Genomic DNA, 20,162 nt, shown 5'->3' with positions numbered 1-20,162 from the left:
CTAAGGGTCCAGTGAAAGAACCGCACCTTCAAATGTTTGCAATAAAATGAGATTGGTTCCCTGACCTGTGAGGATCAGTGATTAGAGCATCAGCCTGTGCACCGGAGAGTTGCAGGTTCAATTCCCGGTCCAGGGTAGGTATCTGGGTGCAAGTCCGGTCTCCATCCTCCCTCAGGGCACGTGTGGGAGACAACCAATCAGTGTGTTTGCAACCAGTCGATGTGTTTCTGTCACATCACTGTTTCCCACTCTCTCTCTTCCTCCTCCCTTCTCTCTCCCTTCTTCCTCTCTTCCACTCTCTCTAGAATCATGGGAAAATATCTTCACTCCTTGAGTGAGGATCTTTTTAAAAAAGAAACTGGTGACAAATAGCTGTATAAAAAGAATTAGGTTAAACCATATAAAATTGCCAATATTCAACCATTTGGGAACTCCATAGCAATTTGATATGGCTCAATGGTATACTAAAGGAATGCTAAAGATTTAAAAAAAAAAAAAAAAAAAAACACATTAATATAAGTTGTGGGATGCCTACAAGGGAGTCTTGGAAAGTCATTAAAAAGTCAGAGAGTTGGAGCCATGTGCCAAGGGACTTTGAGAACAATCTCAGGAGAATAGCAGGTGCTGAAGGCAAAGACGGATGGCACCATGACAGACAAGTGTGTGACGAGCTGTCACTCAGAAAGTAGAGTCCAGTGATGGTAGGTTTCTGAGATGTTTGAAAGAAATTGAAGAAAGATAAGAGTTTATCAGAGGGGCAAACCCAGGGTCAAGAGAGTTCTTTTTTTGAAAGGAAGTCTATAAATATACGAAGGAAAAATACAAGGTGATGATCCACCCAAGAGGGCATGCCGGTCCAGAAGGAGACAAAAAAAAAAAAGGCAGGATTAAACACAATTTAAAAGCCAGGAGCTAGCTTCTTCTAGAGTTAGTAAAGGGGAAAACCAGATGGAGCTGCATGTGGCAGAAGCAAGGTGGAGAGCAGAATTTGGAGGAGGTCTCACTGGATAACTCTAAGATGTGTGCAGGCCTCTGAGTCTTTCCCAGAAATATCGAGGAGGTCGGGTTGCAGAGCAACCTAAGGAGAGTGGCTGAGTACCAGTATGTCCACTGTGACGAACAGAACCGGAAGTTGGTGGTGGACAAAAGAAAAGGTAGTTTGGAATGCTGTTGGCCCAGCCAGACAGGAAGCCATCAGTTCACAGATTTCACTAAGGGGCTCCCGGCAGCACCCCATTCAGAGGCAGAGAGAGGCGTTTTCATCACTGCAAGGACAGGGTATGCTCAGAATAAGGGGCAAGGGAGTTAAAAGTGGCATCAATATGGGAAGACAGCCTAGGTAGGGAAGAAACTAAGGGGACAATAGAATGAGAGACATAGGAAAGGTGAAAGGTGTGTAGGTCTTGTTACAGTGTAGAGTTCTGTAGGGGTGGTGGGAGAGGTCGTTTTAGAGAAGATTGCTAAGGTGGATAGAGTGAAGATGAAGGTCCTTATAAGAGAGGATGCCCGCACATTGGCTGGGGCAGGTAAATGGAGGGCATGTGAGTAGTGGAGCACTGGATGGGGCAAGTGGAGGGACTGGAGGCGAAGGTCTTTGTGTGACAGGAGATGGTTAGATGGGGCATCACCCAGGGTTGAATTTGTGCCAAGTGACCTCTCTGGTCTTTACTTTAGTCACATGTTGTTGTTTTTTTAACACCTTGGAAACTGAAACCATTGATTCCATTTATTTTGAAACAACATCCTTTCAACCCTCTTTCCCAATATCTAATACATGTTCTTTACATAGGTATGTATGGAAGAACCAAAAGCCATTTTTCTGTATTTAATAGGGTGTCATGGGGAACCATTTCCTTTGGTTTGGTTCGGTCCATCTGAACAGTGATGTAAGGCCTTTTGGAATATACCAAAGGCAACAGAAAACCCCAATGCGGACTTCAATCCCCTTTCACTGAACAGGGAACTTAAAGCCTGTCCACGTTCACAATAGAAACCAGACCTCACAGATCCCCACATGTGGCTGCCTGCACAGGCCTCCAGCCGTTTGGACAGCAGTCACATGTAAGAGCGCTCTACCCAGATGGAGATGGCCATTTGGTCTTCTAACATTCTCCTCGAGCATGAGCTCTCTGATGAATTGCAGTCATCAGTTGCAAGTGGGAAGAAATGTATGATATGTTACATAACGAAGACATGGCCTATAATATAAGGTAATTTGCCCCTTCCCCTTCTTAGTACTTTTCAAGCAAAACTTTAGCCCTGGTAAACCCCATTCTCCACCTCCTCCCTTCAGGACAGCTGAACATCTCTCCTGAATGGTCTTAATTTAAGCTGAAGACTCCAAATCTCAAGCCGACCCTTTGGTCTGTCCTAGCAAATTTGCCCTCAATCTCTTCAAGATAACTATTTTATTGGCTGTCATCACTCTCCAAGCCTCTTCCTCATTCCTAGCTAATGATCAGAAGATGAGGGATCTTAGCAACAACCAGAAGACAATGCCTTATCCTCCCACCACCAAATCTACCAGACAGCCTTGATCCTAAGCCAATGCCATGCCTTCCATACAGCTGAGCAACTGTCCCTGCTCTTAACCAAGGCCCTGCAAGTGGACCCGATCCCTTCTCTCTCACCCAAGAGCTAAATTCCTGCAGGGGTCCCCTCTCTCGACCATTTGTTTATTTCCCCTGTACATCTTGCATGATCTCTTGGCAGCTGATAACCCCTCCTCCAGAAAAGCTTTCTTCACTTGGTTTCCAAAACACCATACTCTTCTACTTTCCCTCTACCTCATTAATGACTCTCCACTCCTACATCTTCAGATAACTGATTTTTCAGAGTAGGCCAAGACTAAGTCATTACTCTTTTACTTTTTGTATCTACTTTTTCTTTATAGGTAATCTCTTCCAGTTCATTAGTTAAATACTTAAATATTTTCTTCATATACTTCAATGTTTTCTTAACTTTTAAAATGCTTAAATATTTTCATTATGCTTAGGACCCTCAAATTTCTATCTCTAGCCCTAATTTCTTCTCATGCTTAGGTTCATATACCCAAATCACATTTAATATCTCTACCAAATGGCTTAGAGGCATCTCAAAATTTATATGTTGAAAAAAGTGGTTGTTGCTCCCCCAAAAAAGAATAAAACAAAACAATACATAATAATAATAATAATAATAATAACAACAATAACTTGTCTTTTCCTCAGTCTTCTCTTTCTTAATAAATAACTTCACCATTTTTCAATTTGCTTAGGTCATCAAGGAGTCATTCTTGATGCCTCTCTTTCTTTCATGTCTCGTCTCAAATCCTATTGGCTCTATTCCAAAATATATCCTGTATCAGCCACTTCTTACCACCTCCACTGTGGGCATCCTGCTGCCATCATCTCCTGCCTTGATCATGGAGCTATATGACCCACTCGCCTTCCTGCTGCCACTCTTGTCACCTCATGCAGCAGGTACAATGCTCTCTTAAAAATAAAAGTCCAGCTGGCCAGTGTGACTCAGTGGTTGGATGTCAACCTATTAACCCAGAGGTCATGGTTTGATTCCCAATCAGGGCACATGCTAGGGGTCACGGGCTCAATTCCCAGTAGGGAGCATACAGGAGGCTGCCACTCAGTGATTCTCTCTCATCATTGATGTTTCTACCCTTCTCTCCCTCTTCCTTCCTCTCCCTGAAATAAATTTTTTAAAAACACATTTATTTAAATAAAAAAATAAAAGTCCAATCGTTTGTCTGCCTAAGACATGCCAACAACTTCCCATAATACTTGGAATAACATTCACATTTCTTACCGTAGTTGACAAGCCCTGCATATTCTGGCCTGCCTATGTCTTTGACTTTACGCCTGACCACCTTTCCCATTGCTCACTCAGTTCCCAATGGACTTGGCTCCCATGTGCTCCCCAAATACCCACACATGCAGTAGTGTTGAGGAAACTTGAGAAAGACGCCTCTCAGAAAGATGCTTCTTGTGGGATCTTGTCTTGTTCTTTCATATTCTCTCATACCCGGGTAATGTGACCACCCTTTCTCAATAGCCATTGTCCAACCCTGTCATTGCCTTTTATTCCCTTGCCTGATCATCTTCTCCTCGGCATTCATTACTATGTGAAATTATCACTGATTTGTATATTCATCTGTCCCTTTTCTGTCTCCCCGCCACTTGAATGCAAGGACCAGACTGGCAGCAACATTGTCAGGCTTGTGTGTTGTTGTGTCCCTGGTACTGCAGGAGGCCCTGGTGCATAGTAGGTCCTCAAAGAATATTTGATTGAAGGAACAAATGGATGCTGTTCAGTACATACACAAAGCACCTTCCAATTGGTGTTCGCACTCAAGGTGTGTGGCAATTCTTTGAGGAAGATAGGAATATCCTGTTTTACAGATGAGGAAGCGAGGCCCAGAGAAACGATATGACTTTCCTGAGGTCACGTGGCTTGTATGTGTAGAAGTTGTTTGGACACCAAGCTGGGTTCTAACTTCTGAACCTTCTCTCAACAGATCTCCTCCAGTCCTCTCCCCTCGGGGCCCACACCACGAAAGATTAGTGTCAGCACCAGCATCGGAGGTGAGACCGGCCTCCTCAGCTGTGTGCTCCCTGAGGAAATACTTGTTCAGATCCTGGCCGATCGCATACAGGTGCGTCCACACTCGTGCATGGAGCTGCAGGGCTCACACACCTCTCCCAGGCCGAGCCGAGACCGAGCCCTCATCACCCACAGCAGCGTAGAACCCCGGGCCCTGGAGAGGAAAGATGGGTTTCCTCACCCTCACCCGTCATTTACGTGTCCTTTTGACAGTCCTGTCAGTCCCGGGCCCTGGCTCAGTCTGCCGCCTGAAGCCACTCACTTTGAAGGACCGGTGATCAGAAGAGTCACACCACAACCCTCAGTGGTGGTTTTAAAACTGTAAGGTGGAGCCGTTCAGAATTAAAATTTGGAGACATGTTAATTGCTGTAAATTTGCTTCTGACATGTTATTAAGTGAGAAAAGCAGGTTATGTTCCATATGATTTCACTATATGTGGAATCTAAAGAATAAAATAAATAAAACAGAAAGAGACTCATTAAAAATAGAGAACAAATTGAAGGTTGTCAGATGGGAGGGAGACTTGGGGGGCTGAGTGAAAGGATTAAGAACTACAATTAGTAGTCAAAAAATAGTCACAGGGGTGTAAAGTACAGCATATGGAATATAGTCAATAATCCTACATTATAAAGAGTTAATATGCTAATTAGACCGAATAGCAGAATGACCATCTGGACAACCTTCCAGAGGAAGCCGGGGCTGTGAGGGCCAAGTCCCTTGCATGAATTTCGTGCATTGGGCCCCTAGTCTATAATAATAAAAGTGTAATATGCTAATTAGACTGGACATCTTGGATGACCTTCTGGACGAAACCAGGGCTACAGGGAAGTCTAGATCCGGGTGCCAAAGGGAAGCCGGTGCTGGCAGCCAGGGGAAGGAAGGCTCACTCTTGCACCAATTTCACGCATAGGGCCTCTGGTATTGTAATAATATGTTAATTGACCTTCACACCATCACAAAGGTGGCCGCACCTACAGCCAATAGGAGGGAATATGCTAATTGACTGCCACACCACAAGATGGCGGCACTCAGTCCCCTCAGCACCCCAGCCACTCAGGGCCAGCCCAAGGCACAGGCAAGCCTCGGATGGTGGCTGCCCAGCTTCCCAGGGCCACCTGAGGTTCAGGTAACCAGGGCCAGCCAAGGCTTGTGCTGCCAGCAGTGGCAGCAGCAGAGGTGTGATGGGGTATTGCCTTCCCTTGATCGCCAGGTCACCTCCCACCCCTGAGGGCTCCCGGACTGTGAGAGGGGGCAGGCCAGGCTGAGGGACATCCCCTCCAGTGCATGAATTTTCATGAGCCGGGCCTCTAGTTTAAATATAATAAAATCAGACTTGAGGTTCCCAGCAGAGGAAGAACGTTGTTCCTGGAAATTACTTATGTAATGTTTGGACGGCTGCTATGTTCCAGGCACCATCGCCCTCAACTCACTTGAACAAGCAGGTCACATACATGTGCAGGTATTTCATGAATCCAGATTAAAGGTTGTGAATCACTGGGAAAGCCCAAAGGAAGCCAGTAAAGCTGTGCTCCTCAGAGTACTGATCTTTGTTGAGACATGGAGCCTGCACGGTTTCCTTCATCCACAAGGTCTTGCTACAAAGAAAGAAGAAGAAGAAAAAATGCAGACTTGAATTAAGTCGTGTATTTAGTGATGTCATCGATTTACATTCTGACCCAAGATTTCTTGCCTCGTCAAATACTGGTAGTAACCTGTCCCTGGCCAGTGGCAGCCAGTGTATGCGCTACACTTTGAGTAAGACTGCCATGCAAAGAGACTATTCTTGAATGGTTAATAGTATCAAAAGCATTACACGGCAAGGCAGTAATACCACTAAGAATGGCCCATCTGCTACCTCTGTCCTTGCTGCCTATGACCCTGCACACGAGGACATGTTTCCTTGCATCTTCCTTCCCTGGGTCTCCCGGGTCTTCCCAGACCAGCACTTTAACATTTAGTTTGTTTTCTTTGTTTCCATAGAGACAGCATAAACCCTTTGCTCTTCAAGTATGTACAACGATGAAGCTCTTCCATGACTGATCAAATATTTTTACTTTCCTCTTTGATTTTATAACAGCACCTTGAGTTTCACAGGGAGCTGAATGGTACTTTCATCGGGGCTCAGCAGGTTTGCAGAAGCAATTGCAGCTCCAGTAAAAGCACTGGCAGAAGAACAAGCAGCTCTATAGAGAACAGATGGCCCGGTGGCCATGGTAACTGCCTCTGTTCTCTCTGGTTTCAGCTGAATGACTGCAGCCTGGGAGTGGTGTTTGACGGCCTTGAGACACTCTTTGCTCGGAACGCAGCCTTTGCTCTCCTCTGCCTGCTGAAGGCCATTGGCAACCGGGAGCACATCTACGTCCTCAACATGGCCCAGGATTACGCAGCCATGAAGGCCCAGGAGAAAGCCAAAAAGGAGCAAGAAGGCAAGGCCCCTACCCTTCTGGGCTGTCCCTCACAGGCCCTCACGAGTCTTTCCTTCCCCTGTAAGCATCTGCCTTTTGTAAAAGCTTCCCTGGCAGGATGACCCACTGGGCTTCACTGAAACTATTACATTTGCCATCTCGTGGGTGCCCCACCTCTGCCTCACAAGGTGTCTGGGAGTTCTTATTTCGTCCACTTTGCGTGTGAGGAAACTGAGGCAGAAAGGGCCTGTGGAGAGATCACAGAGGGAAGGGTAGACTTGGATCTTCTCACAAGAGGCACAGCCCTCTTCCACCCAGGATCTCACTGTGCACACTCATCTTCTCCGGAACTACACCTGACCCCCGGGGAACACACCACAAGTCCCATCTGGACTCAGGTGGACGGTTAGCTTGTTGGTTTTTGTTTGTGTTTGTGCTTTAGCAGTTCCTGTAAAAACTAGAGGTGCTGCTAAACATTACGGAACACAGTCTACATTTTAGCCTACTGTGTACCAGGCTGTGCAGCAGACCTTGAGTACATATTAGAGGTCTTCAAATGGTGTTGTTGTTCCCATTTTACAGATGAGGAAAATGAGGCTCAGAGATATTATGTAAGATCACATGCCAAGTTGGTAAGGTCTGTGTAACTCTAAGGCCTTTCCTTTTTTTTGTTTTTTTCCTGTTGTTACACCAGTAGTTTGGAAATAATTTTTACTGATTGATAAACAGGCACATGCACACAGAGTAATATTAGTGAACAAGTTCCCAATTTCGTCAGAAGCAGAACTAGCAAATTGTGGCCCCAAGAGAGGAGGTGGCACTATCCCTGGGAGGTAGAGTCCTGCTCTGGCCCACACTCCATCCCTATCACTGCCCTTCCCCTCGTGGCCTTCCCTCTCTCTTCTAGAACAATCCACACAAATCGTAATGCTTTTCCAGTGAAGGGAATATTCACAAGCACTGAGCTCTCTTAGTTCTTAAACAGAACTCGTACTGCCTCCTTCCATTCTCACTCAGAGAGAGATGGTTAGGAAGAATGACCAGGCAGGATTTCAACCTCCAGGCTCCTCGTTTTCCAGAAAGCTCATGTCCCCACGAGGACCGACTTAAAACACCTCTCTTCACTTTCTCAGTTGTCTGTGGATTGAAGTTTTTCACAGTTGCATTTTGAAAAAGCCCTGAGACAGTAAATGTAATAATATTATTATATCCAAATCTAATGCTTAATGAACATTTATGAATATGCCAGGCACTGGGTTTTGCATGATTGCTTATTTGAGCCCACAACACCCTACAAAGGAGGAATTATTTCTCTTATCTGCTTCTGTCCCTGGGTAAGTGTTGGGAAAAGGACTCAAATGCAAATCTCTGAGCCCAGAGCTAAAACGAGAATGTAAGGCGTGACTAGCATGCCAGTGACGTGTGAACGAGAAGCCGGCTAGAGAAGCCAGCTAGCTACCTTTGTGCTGAGTGTGAACCACCCTCTGGACCTGAAGCGTCAGGCATGGAAGGCGATCCTGAGTCCTGTCGCCCTGAGCTCTTCAGTGGCTACGCTCAGAAAGGGTGATGCCAGTGGGTGGTATATTTCCTATCGCTGCTGTAACCCATTACCACACATGGGGTGACTTAAAACAATACCGATGTGTTATCTTACACAGTCTGGAGGTCAGAAGTCCTAAAATCTAGGTGTCAGCAGGGCTCCTTCATGGGCTCCAGGAGAGAATCCCTTCCCCCCCTTCCCTTTCCCACTTCCTAGAGGCCTGCTGTTTCCTTGGCTCATGATCCCTACCTCACAGCCCACTGGCGTTTGTTTCTGTTGTCACGTCGACTCTCCCTCTGCTTCATCACCGCATCACCTTCTCCGACTCCAGCCCTTTGTGATTGTATTGGGTTCACTCAGATAATCCAGGAAAACCTCTCCAACCCACGGTCCTTAGCGTCATCACATCTGCCACATCCTTCCTACATCGTCAGGGGGACATAGGCGTGGGCTCTGGGGATCAGGACATGGGTAGACTTGACTCTTCTCACAACAGGCACGGCCCTCTTTCACCCAGGATCTCACTGTTCCCACTCATCTTCTCCGGAACTATGGCTGACCCCAGGGGAACTCATCACCTTGGGGCCGCTATTCAGCCGGCCACAGACGGAGACTGGTTTTGGAACTGTGTGACTGAGGAAGCCCCACCACGGACTAGGCATGCTGCTGCCACCCCAGCCACCTCTCCCCGCCGCAAGCTGGGTGTGACTTTCCTCCCCTTCCTGCCTCTGTTCCCCCCGCACAGAGCAGAAACAGAAGGAGGCGCTCGAAAAAGAGAAGGAGCGTCTCCAGAACATGGATGAGGAAGAATATGATGCCTTGACAGAGGAGGAGAAAATCGCGTTCAATCGAGAGGTTCAGCAGGCCCTGCGGGAGAGGAAGAAGAGGTTAGAGTCAAGGGCCAGCCCAAGCGGGCCCATTCCCCTGGGAACAACTCCCATGGGATCCACAGCCCATCCCGGGGACCAGGGTCGTCCTCCAGGGTGGCAGCCATGGCCACGAGGGACCAGGAGAATGACCTACTGGGAGCAGGAAAACACCCTGCCTTGCAGGGCCTCTTCGTTCTCCTCTCCCTCCTCCTCTCTCAGGGACACTGGGGCTGGGTGAAGCTATGCCATGTAATGGGGGAGGGGCTTTTGGCCCCAGTGCTATCCTAGGGCTTCCATTGGCTCCCCAGACCACTGTGCCCCAGGTGTGGTGACCAGGGACCACTCTCTGCACAGGTGACCAGGGACCACTCTCTGCACGGGGGGGGAAGGGGAGGGAGAGCATGGTGGTTGCTCCCCAGAACTCGGCCATTTCTCCTCCTTCCCTGGCCATCAGCTTGGCCCCGGGTGGTGCCATCCATCCCCTGAGGTCTGGCTGCTTCTCCAGCTTGATCCTCGGCCTGAGTAGCTCACAAAGACCAGAGCGTGCTCCCAGCCAGCGCTGTCAGCCCTTTCTAGGCCCATCTTTGGGACCACATGGGAATGACCGGACCCCCTCCACATCCCCTAGGGCCCAGCAGATGCAGGGCTGCTGTTTCAGGCAGTGAGATATATGTCCTTGTTGCCTTCAGATGTGCTGGGGGAAGGGGGTCCCATTTCCTACCACTCCCTAGGATGCCAGCTTTGGAGGGGGCAGAGCCAAGATGCTTGCCTGCAATTTTATCTCCTTCCTTCTGCCTTTTCCTTCCACCCGCAGGCTCCTCCCACTAACCCCCACAGAGCCTGCAAGGAGACCCTCAGTTCTTCCCCTGCTTGGTCCACTGTAAAATGCCTGTCTTCCAGGGGTCTGAAAGCCTCATTCTGGAATTCCAAAGGAATCTTTTTTTCTCATCCAGGCCATTGCTTTCAGGCATTCATCTGAAAGTAGACTTAGAAAATGCATGTCTGGTCATCAGAGCTCAACAATGACCTGTATGTCATGTGCCACACACACACACACACACACACACACACACACACGCATGCACTCACATACACACACAGTAATGATTCAGCTTCAGTGGGTGGAGAGCCACAGCAACAAAGAACAACCAGGGACTCCCGGAGATGAAAATAGGTGGGTTTTGTAACGCTAGAGATGCTGTTCCCTCCACATGTGTTCACACTGGTGCCTGGCCTTGGTGCCCTCACTGCCATTAGCAGCAGGGCAGGCACAGCTGAATTCATAGCAGGAAGGAAAAGAAAGAGGAGAGGAATGTGGCTGTCAGAGCCAGTGTTGTGCTGCCAAGCTAGCCATGGTAGGGACTGCTATTGAAAACACCTTTTCTTGTTTTCTGACCATAAGATGACAGTGTAGGGAGCTGGGATACTGTACTAATATCAGAACCATCTTTGAGGGCTTCTTTTAAAACATCAAGCCTACTTTCAGCCACTGCCTTGCTCTCCTAGGAAAGGATGTTGGAATAGAAATACAAATTAAGTGAGAACTCTTTTTTTTTTTTTTAATATATTTTTATTGATTTCAGAGAGGAAAAGAGAGGGAGAGATAGAAGCGTCAATGGTGAGAGAGAATCATCGGTCATTGCCTCATACAGGCCCCCGACTGGAGATCGAGCCCACAACCCGGGCATGTTACCTTACCAGGAATCGAACTGTGACCTCCTGGTGCATAGATCTGAGCCACACCAGTCAGGCCTAAGTGAGAACTCTTAGTTGCGTTTCAGTCCATCCGTTTTGCTGAAAGACCATTCAATATAGATGTGAGCCATCTTTCCCTCCCTTTTTCCTTTCTCTTTTCCTTCCTCCCTTCCTAGTTTCCGAGCTTTCATTGTTTTGTGTGTGTGTGTGTGTGTGTTTTTTTCTTTTTATGCCCAAGAAAACTCGACCACAGGTTCCCACCCCCTACCATCCTGCTACTCCCCTCACCTCCCACCCAGCAATCCCAGACAGGAAGGAGCTCGAGCCGGTGGCCTCTGAACTCAGCTTTCTCTGTCTGGTTTCATAAAGGGAGCTGGAGAGGTTGGCAAGGGAGTTGCATGAAAAGAAGCTACAACAGGAGCTTGAGCGACAGAAGGAAGAAGATGAGCAAAAAAAGAAGACCAGAAAAACAAAGCAAGTGGCAGCAAAGGATGAATCATCCCTGAAGAAATCTCAGCCCAGCCGGCAGGTAGCAGCCCTCTCTTGCTCCTTCCCCTAGGAGAAAGCAGTGGGACCAACCATTGTAGCTGGCCCTTCAGTCCAGCACGTTTCCGCCCCCCCCCCCCCCCCAGAAAACTGACCCGATACTACTAGGTGGGTTTTATGATGGAGCAGAAAGTAGGAGGAAAGGGACCAACATCTGTGGAGCAATAGTTGTGTGCCAAGCAATGGGCTTATGCTTCATGTAATCCTGTCATTTTTGGCATCCTGACCCCCACCCTCCGAGGTTCAAAGACAGGAACCCCCTTTGAGGTTGAGAGAGAAGAAGTCAACATTCCAAGATCTCACCCAGTTGTGTCTAACCACAGCCCTTGCTCTTCACATTATCTCTTAAAGTCCCCTGGACAGCGCTAAAGAGGCTGGGAGTAAAGATTTGCCTCCAGTAAGTTCCCAAGTCAGTGAGCTTGCCCTTGGCAAGAATAATCCAGGAAGAAGTTCAGCATCAGCTTGTCCTTGCAGAACAAGGACCATCAGCCTTTCAACCTGTCAAGCTCGGGGGTCACGTCTATGTCCACTGTGATGGGGAGGGGGCAGAGCAGCCCAAGCAGCGCCCAGGTGGCCATCGTGGCTGAGGGGTGCACAGTGGCTCGTTCAGCACTGTGAATTCTGAGAGTGAAGGGAAAGCCAGGCTCCCAGACAAGGTGCCGGCTGGTCCCCGTAGGTGAGCAAGAGTCAGTGACCACAACACCTGTGCCTCACACAGGGCACCCGGAAGCAGGAGTAGAGGGGCCATTCCGCTGAGGTTATTTTTTCCTGCCGATCCTGCAGAGTGCCAGCCCTCAGCCAGAATGCATACCGAAGTCACTGTGCCCAGGTCTGTAGGTCTGTACCGAGAGAGGACCGCAGAATGGACATTTTGATAAAGGTCCCCACGGTGATTCTTAGGCACAAGTCCAAGTGTGTGTAAGTGGCTGGAATCCCCGAGAGGACTTTTTACAGAACAAAGCATCCTCTTGGTCTTTTCTCGTGTGATTCTGTGATTTGCTCTCCCCAAAAGAACCGTTTTAAGCCTATGTTACATGTTTTGCCTTCTAGACTCTTGCCTTTTCCAAAGTAGAAGGCAAGATGGAATCGGTAGAAGCAAAAGCTTCTGAGAAGGACCAGGGAGCGGCTGAGAAGGAAGAGCAGAGCAAAAGGAAAAAGAACCAAGGGGTAGATAACAACATCCTTGGGTTTTCCCTGGCCCAGGAACAAGAGGACAGCGACGGGGACCTCCAGAAGGAAGCCGACAAGCCTCTGGCCCAGAAGTTTAAGACCTACGAGCAGACGCTGAAGGATATCCAGAACATCCTCATGTACTGGGACCGGAAGCAAGGCATCCAGGTGCCTCACGTTGGGGTTGAGGAGCTGGCCCACGAGCCCGATGACCAGCGCCAGGTTCCATCGGGCGGGCGCAAAGGCCGCAAGGACCGCGAGCGGGAGCGCGCTGAGAAGGAGCGCTTGGAGCGGGAGCGCCTGGAGCGGGAGAGGGCCGAGAGGGAGCGGCTGGAGAGGCTCCGGGCCCTGGAGGAGCAGCCAGATGGAGGAGAGGCGGACCGGGAGGAGGACCACGAAGGGAAGAAGGACCTGGGTGTGCCATTCATAAATATCCAGACACCCGACCTTGAAGGCTCCAAGTGGAAGCAAATCCTGGAGAATGACAAGCTTCCCAAAGTGGAGCAGGTACAGACCCTTCTCCAGAATGGGGATGTAACCAATCAGGGAGCAGGTACTGGCACAGACCCTTCTCCAGGATGGAGATGTAACCAATCAGGGAGCAGGTACTGGCACAGACCCTTCTCCAGGATGGAGATGTAACCAATCAGGGAGCAGGGACTGGTACAGACCCTTCTCCAGGATGGAGATGTAGCCAATCAGGTAGCGGGTACTGGTACAGATCCTTCTCTAAGATGGAGATGTAACCAGTCAGGAAGTGGGTACTGTGCTAATTGTCATGAAGGAACTTCTTTCTACATTAACATCTACATCCCCTTAATTCCCTTCATCTCTGATTCCCCTCTAGATAAAATATGAATGGCTAAAAGGGCCTTTTCTGCCTGGAGAGAATCCATATATAAAGTTCCACAGATCAAAGTTATTCCGTCTAACCTCATAAAAAGCCACTTGCAGGGTTACATGCTCACAAGGCGGGCAGGTGTGGGGTGAAGCAACAGGCTCAAAAAACTTTTTCCCATAAGCTTCCCACACTAACGGAAATTATACTATTAGGCGGCTTTTATGTTCCTAAAAACAAAAAGTATTGCATAACCAAAAGCCTTTGGCAGAGGTTATCACTGCCTTTTGCCCAGGGACAAACTTTTTCTACGTCGAAACACTAGGAAGTCTGAACCGCCCTGTCCTCTGGGGGAGGAGGTGAGAGGTAGCCCGCCTTCTGCGCAGCAAATTAACACTGGGTTTTTCCTTTAGATCCTAGACTACTTGGGCTTGGGTACCTCTGGACTGCCCATCCCGCCTCCGGTCTTATTCTCACTCATCTCCTACCCTCTGAAGCGGCTGCCATTGGCCTCAACGGAAATCATGAAGCATTTTATGTTTCTAATTCCGCTCTCCGAAGAGCTGGCCCTGCTGGAGGAGAAAAGAGAGGCGGAATCAGAAGCAGACCTCTCGACGACCACCACCACCACCAGCTCCGTGAAGGTAAAGAGCGAGCAGCGCGTCCTGACCTCGGCCGTCTCCCTCCACAGGCCAGCCGTGGAGCGCGGTGCTGGGCTCCTGCCCGCTCAGGTGCTTCCCCTCCACCTGCTGGGGATACTGCCGAGGACCCCGCACCAGCCTCTCCCCGGGTCTGATGTTTCCCGCTTCCCAAGAGGAAGCTGAAAACGATTGATGTTCACCTTCCAACCTATCCATTCCCCAGGCATGGTCTAGGGCAGTGGTAGGCAAACTGTGGCTCGAGAGCCACGTGTGGCTCTTTGGCCCCTTGAGTGTGGCTCTTCCACAGAATACCACGGCCTGGTACTCTTTTGAAAAAGTGACATTAGAAGAAGTTTAAGTTTTAAAAAATTGACTCTCAAAAGAAATTTCAATCATTGAACTGTTGATATTTGGCTCTGTTGACTAATGAGTTTGTTGACCACTGGTCTAGGGAACTTGTCAAATTAGTCAGGAGCTCACCTGCATGAAAAAAAGAAAGCAACACTAGTCTTTTAAAAAGATAGTATAGAGCATGGATGAAGCTAAGTATTGTACACAGTGCATAAGAATACAAGAATCGACTGACACAGATTAAGGGAACACACGCCACTAGAGAAAACACCGATTATTGAAGAAACTGTGATGGGAAAATTGGCTCTTTTCTCTTCTTGCCCGATACAACGCAGTAAAATTAATTCCAGCTGGATTAAAAATATAAGCAACAACATGAAATAATGTAAAAGTAGAAGAAAAGATGTACGCAATGACTAAAACAAATAACAAAGGAAAAAAATAGATTGGACTGATGATGTGCAGGGGATATGTATTGATATATTCAAAATTATGGAGGGCCTTTTTATTCCCAGAAGAGTATGGTGGGCCAAAATTTTAATCTCTTCACATGACCACCTACAAACCTTGCACATCAGCAAAGACTAAATAAAATCAGCAGCAAATAGATTTACCTTTAGGCCCTGCCTACAGCTCCAGGGGCGGCAGAGAATGTGCCCGTCTTCAGTTTATAAGTAAGCAGGAGGCCAACATCTGCGCCGACCAGCAAGCCTTGGGCAGGGCTTCCTAGAGCAAAGCCCCAGGGGAAAAGATAAAGAAATCTTGCCAACCTCAATTTTTCTTTTCTGAAAATTGGTCATTACCAGGAAAGAGCTGAGCATTCTTTAGCTTAACCATTTTAGGAGGTGGTCTAGTTTACCTCCAGTTGACAAAGGCTAGCTCTTCTTTCTAGAAGAATGACAGCTGAAATTGTAGAAAGAATCGAATGAGAAAAGTACTATTCTGTCATCTGCAGTGGGTGGGTGGGGGGGGCGGTGATCAAGGCGCTCCAGTGGGTACAAAAAGCAGCAGTTTGTTGGGGAACAAGATGCTCCCTGAAGCTGGCGTGTCATCCCACAGGTGACTGGCCTGCTTTGGAGGAAAGCGTCTATCGTGGCCACATCTGGCAGGCACCACTCCAGCCACACGAACACACTTTGCGTCCGTCACGGGGGGGCCAACCTGGCATTACTTGTCCCCCACTGTGGTGGAGTGTGATGTACACAGCATCTATAAATCTAATCAAGCTTTTAAGCCTAATTTTCAGTTTATAGAAAATACAGGGAATAAAGGAATAAGTTAGATGTCACTCTGAGAACAGTCAGGAAATTTCAAACTATGGAATGTCCTGTAAGAACACAGAACTGGTATCTCCAAAAAAAATCAGTGCTATTATAGAGGGCAAGCGATCTACGTTAAAAGATACTAAAGAGCCTTGGCCAGTTTCGCTCAGTGGTTGGAACATCAGCCCTCTCACTGAAGAGTCGTGGGTCTGATTCTTGGTGAAGGGCAGGTGCCTCTGCTGCCGGTTCACTCCCCATCCCCCCCGTCGGGCATATGTGGGAGGCAGCCAATCCATGTGTCTCACATCAATGTTTCTCTCTTTCTCCGTACCTTCCACCCTTCTACTCTCTCTCTCTCCTGAAAACAACGGGGGGGAAATGTCCTCAGGTGAGGATAAACAAACAAAAAAAGATACGAAAGAAAGACAACAAAATGCAATATAGGAACCCAGTCCCTGCCAGAGTCAAGCTTCCTTTAGGTCTTGGCCTCCTCGGGGAATGGTCAAGTTCTAGACTTCTCTCCTCTACTTCTCTTCTACTCTCGTTTGGGAGGCTGTGCCCTGGCCTGCTCCAGGCAGCCACCAGCTGTAGGCATCCGTGTCTCCTGTTCGTACGTAAGTAAGATGAGCATGTACGACCTTGTGCTCGTTTCTAATTTAATTCCAGGAGGAGCCGAACACCTCGTCTAAAGGGAACAAACAGAAACAGAAAGAAAAAACGGACCAGGTACGCGATACTCTGAAGGACAAACGTCGTATCGCCTTCAACAGGAAGGGCATCGCTGGGGCCGTTTCCGGAGCCGTTTCCCCCCTGTCGGACATGGACCAGAACAACTTGTCTGGGCAGCACTCCCAGGAAAAGTTCATCAGGTGGGCCTCCGAGCAGCCAGCCGCAGCCGGGGAGAGACGTGCCCACGCCCCACATGGGAGGGGGCAGCCGTCAGGGTACCCGATGGGAACAGGGCGCCTCTGCCTAGGGGGCCCTGCGGACCGCCCTGCAGAACCCCAGCAGGACAGGGCTCCTCCCAGGCAGCAAAGGAAGCGTTCTCGCTTGAAATGCCCATGTGCTCGTCTGCAGATTGAATCATTTCCGGTGGATCGTGCCGGCCAATGGCGAAACCACGTTGAGAGTGCAGTTCTCTGCTACCGATCTTGGGAACTATGACCAGACGTTCAACTTTGAGATCCTTGGAACTTGCCGCCAGTACCAGCTTTATTGCCGTGGCATTTGTGCTTATCCTTACATTTGCCAAGACCCAAGGTAAGTGTCTTTTGTTTTCAAAGAGAAGATTGACAGACGCATTTTAGTTTTCCTTCATGCTACTTTGAACAGGGAAGCTCATGTGTGTGTGTGTGTGTGTGTGTGTGTGTGTGTGTGTGTGTGTGTGTTAGAGGCCCAGTGCATGGATTCATGCACATTGAAAGGAAATTAGAAATTGGCCAGCTGGGTGGTACTGGGTGAGACGGGCTGGACATGCCCTGCGGCAGCACCAGGGCTTAAAGGGCATCTGCAGAGTGAGTGGGATTCCCTCCAGCAGGTTGGGTCCCTCAGCCTGGCTTGCCAGGGATCAGGCCAAAACTGGCAGTCTGACATCCCCCGAGGGGTCCCAGAATGGGAGAGGGCATTCTGCAAAGTTGCTGTAGCTTGGCAGCTCCTGCTTTGAATGTCTACCCTCTGGTGGTCGGTGCATATCATACTTACCAGCTGGTTAGCCAGTCGGCTGGTCAGCCAGTTACTTAGCCTTTTATATATATATACTAGAGGCCCAGTGCATGAAATTTGTGCAGGGGATGGGGGGGGGAAATCCTGCACCCTCTCCAATCCAGAACCCCTTGGGGGATATCCAACTGCCAGTCGAACTTCCCTCTCACAATCCTGGATCACTGGCTCCTAATTGCTCACCTGCCTGCCTGCCTGGTCACCCCTAACTGCCTCCCCTCCCCACTGACCTGATCACCCCTCACTGCCTCTGCATGCTGACCTGATCACCCCTAACTGCCACCCTGCCAGCCTGGTTGCCCCTAACTGTCCTCCCTGCTGGCATGGTCTCCCACAACTCCCCCCCCCCCTTGTTGGCCTGGTTACCCCATGCAGCCTGCTGTTCAGTCATTTAGTTGTCCCTCACTAACCCTCCTGCCAGCCTGGTCATAGGCAGCCATCTTGTGAGGACGTGAGGGTCAATTTGCATATTAGCTCTTTATTATATAGGGAAGATACACTGAGTGGCCAGATTATTATGATCTCTAAATACATAATAATCTGGCCACTCAGAGTATCTTTCCTATATAATAAAGAGCTAATATGCAAATTGACCCTCACGTCCTCACAAGATGGCTGCCTATGACCAGGCTGGCAGGAGGGTTAGTGAGGGACAACTAAATGACTAAACACAGGGATCGAGCTGCAACCTAGGCATGTGCCCTGACTGGGAATCAAACCATGATCTCCTGGTTGATAGGTCAATGCTCAACCACTGAGCCATGCTGACTGGGCTGAACACGGAGACTCTTAATATTAATACCAAGGTGGAACTGGGACAGACTCCCAGACCCTTTTATACTGGGCTTTAGTGTCTTGGACACTGACTAAGCCACAGGAATGATGTGATACCATGAGATTGAGATGAAGCTAATATTTGACCAGTTACTTTGCTTATTCAACTATTAAGCAAACAAACAGGTTTTATATCTACTATAAGATATTTTATGCTGTGATAGGTGTGAATCTCGATGGGTGAACTTTTTTATGAGCCCCCTATGCACCACATAAAGGCACCTGGCTGAGCAAGCTAGTGGGGCAAGCACCCTCCCCACCCCTAAGGAAGGGGCCTTTTATAGCTTGTCCACCAAGAGGGCCTTTTGCAGTTCTGATTAAGGAGCCACGTTGGACAAGGAACTGAGAAACTAGTTAATATCTACAAGAACTAGTTTTCTATGGGATTCTTGAGAATTTTTCTAGCTGGGAAATCTATCTAGAACAGTTCACCCAACTCAATTCTATCATCAGCCCCTCGTTATGAAAGACAGTAGTAGGAATCTTTTTTTTTTTTTTTTTTCAAGTTCAAACTACACTATTTTCACTCAGGCCAGGGGAAGGGAAGGAAAAGGAATAAAAGCTCAACAAAAGTCTTCAAGTTAAGAGTCTTCTGTCTCCAGACACCTGGACCCTTTGCTGAACAGGGAGTGTTGGGTTCATGTAAACATCAGGGGGTGGCATTGAACTTCCTCTCAAGCAGCCTCTCCTCTTCTCTTCCTCCCCTGTGTTCAGAGTGGTATTCCCTCAGCGGAAGATGGACATGAAAACAGATGAGATCGTCTTTAAGAAGTATATTATAAGCATGGACACCTTTTGCTTTGGGCCACTGCTTTGTGGAAAATCAAGAGATAAGTAAGTGTGCCATTATGTCAAGACAGATTTTAGACCCCTGGGTTGGGCTCATGAATGGTACAAGCAGAGTTTCTCTGTAGACATAACTTTTATTAAATGCTGCCTTGGTCCCTGAACCACAAATTAGGAGAACTGAGTTCTTATACCCTAGAGTTTTGTGTCCATTGGTTGTACTTATATGCATGTATACAAGTCCTTCAGTTGATCTTTTATCTCCCCCAGATCTCCCTCCCCTCCCTGCTATAATTTGACAGTCTGCTTATTGCTTTACTGTCTCTATATCTATCTTTTGGTTCATCAGTTTATAATGTTCTTTATTATCCATAAATAAGTGAGGTCATGTGCTATTTCTCTTTCATTGACTGGCTTATTTCACTCAGCATGATGTTCTCCAATTCCATCCAGGTTGCTGCAAATGATGATAGTTCCTTTTTTATGGCAGCATAGTATTCCACTGTGTAGATATACCATAATTTTTTTATCCAATCATTTGCTGACGGGCACCTAGGCTGTTTCCAAATCCTAGCTATTGTAGATTGTGCTGCTATGAACATAGGGGTGCATATATCCTTTCTGATTGGTGTTTCTAGTTTCTTGGGATATAATCCTAGGAGTGGGATTACTGGGTCAAATGGGAGTTCCATTTTCAGTTTTTTGAGGAAACTCCACACTGTTCTCCACAGTGGTTGCACCAGTCTGCATTCCCACCAGCAGTGCACGAGGGTTCCTTTTTCTCTGCAACCTCGCCAAGACTTGATTTGTTGATGTTGGCCGTTCTGACAGGTGTGAGATGGTACCGCATTGTTATTCTGATTTGCATCTCTTGGATAATTAGTGACTTTGAGCATGTTTTCATGTGCC

The 20,162-nt window shown here is 48.1% G+C and overlaps 1 protein-coding gene across 1 annotated transcript in view; it reads left to right on the top strand.

Annotated features, from left to right (window-relative positions):
• Positions 1-20,162, top strand: part of HYDIN (HYDIN axonemal central pair apparatus protein) — a 316,871-nt gene that overhangs the window by 229,672 nt on the left and 67,037 nt on the right. Inside the window, 9 exon segments of the mRNA XM_045582700.1 lie at positions 4,511-4,648; positions 6,840-7,023; positions 9,288-9,429; positions 11,476-11,635; positions 12,703-13,329; positions 14,074-14,304; positions 16,581-16,783; positions 16,992-17,174; positions 19,182-19,301. Coding sequence (XP_045438656.1) covers positions 4,511-4,648; positions 6,840-7,023; positions 9,288-9,429; positions 11,476-11,635; positions 12,703-13,329; positions 14,074-14,304; positions 16,581-16,783; positions 16,992-17,174; positions 19,182-19,301 — 1,988 coding nt within the window.

This window comes from Pipistrellus kuhlii, unplaced genomic scaffold (genome assembly GCF_014108245.1).
Source record: "Pipistrellus kuhlii isolate mPipKuh1 unplaced genomic scaffold, mPipKuh1.p scaffold_m20_p_17, whole genome shotgun sequence".
Lineage (NCBI taxonomy): Eukaryota > Metazoa > Chordata > Mammalia > Chiroptera > Vespertilionidae > Pipistrellus > Pipistrellus kuhlii.
This window is presented reverse-complemented; position numbering and strand designations above follow the sequence as displayed.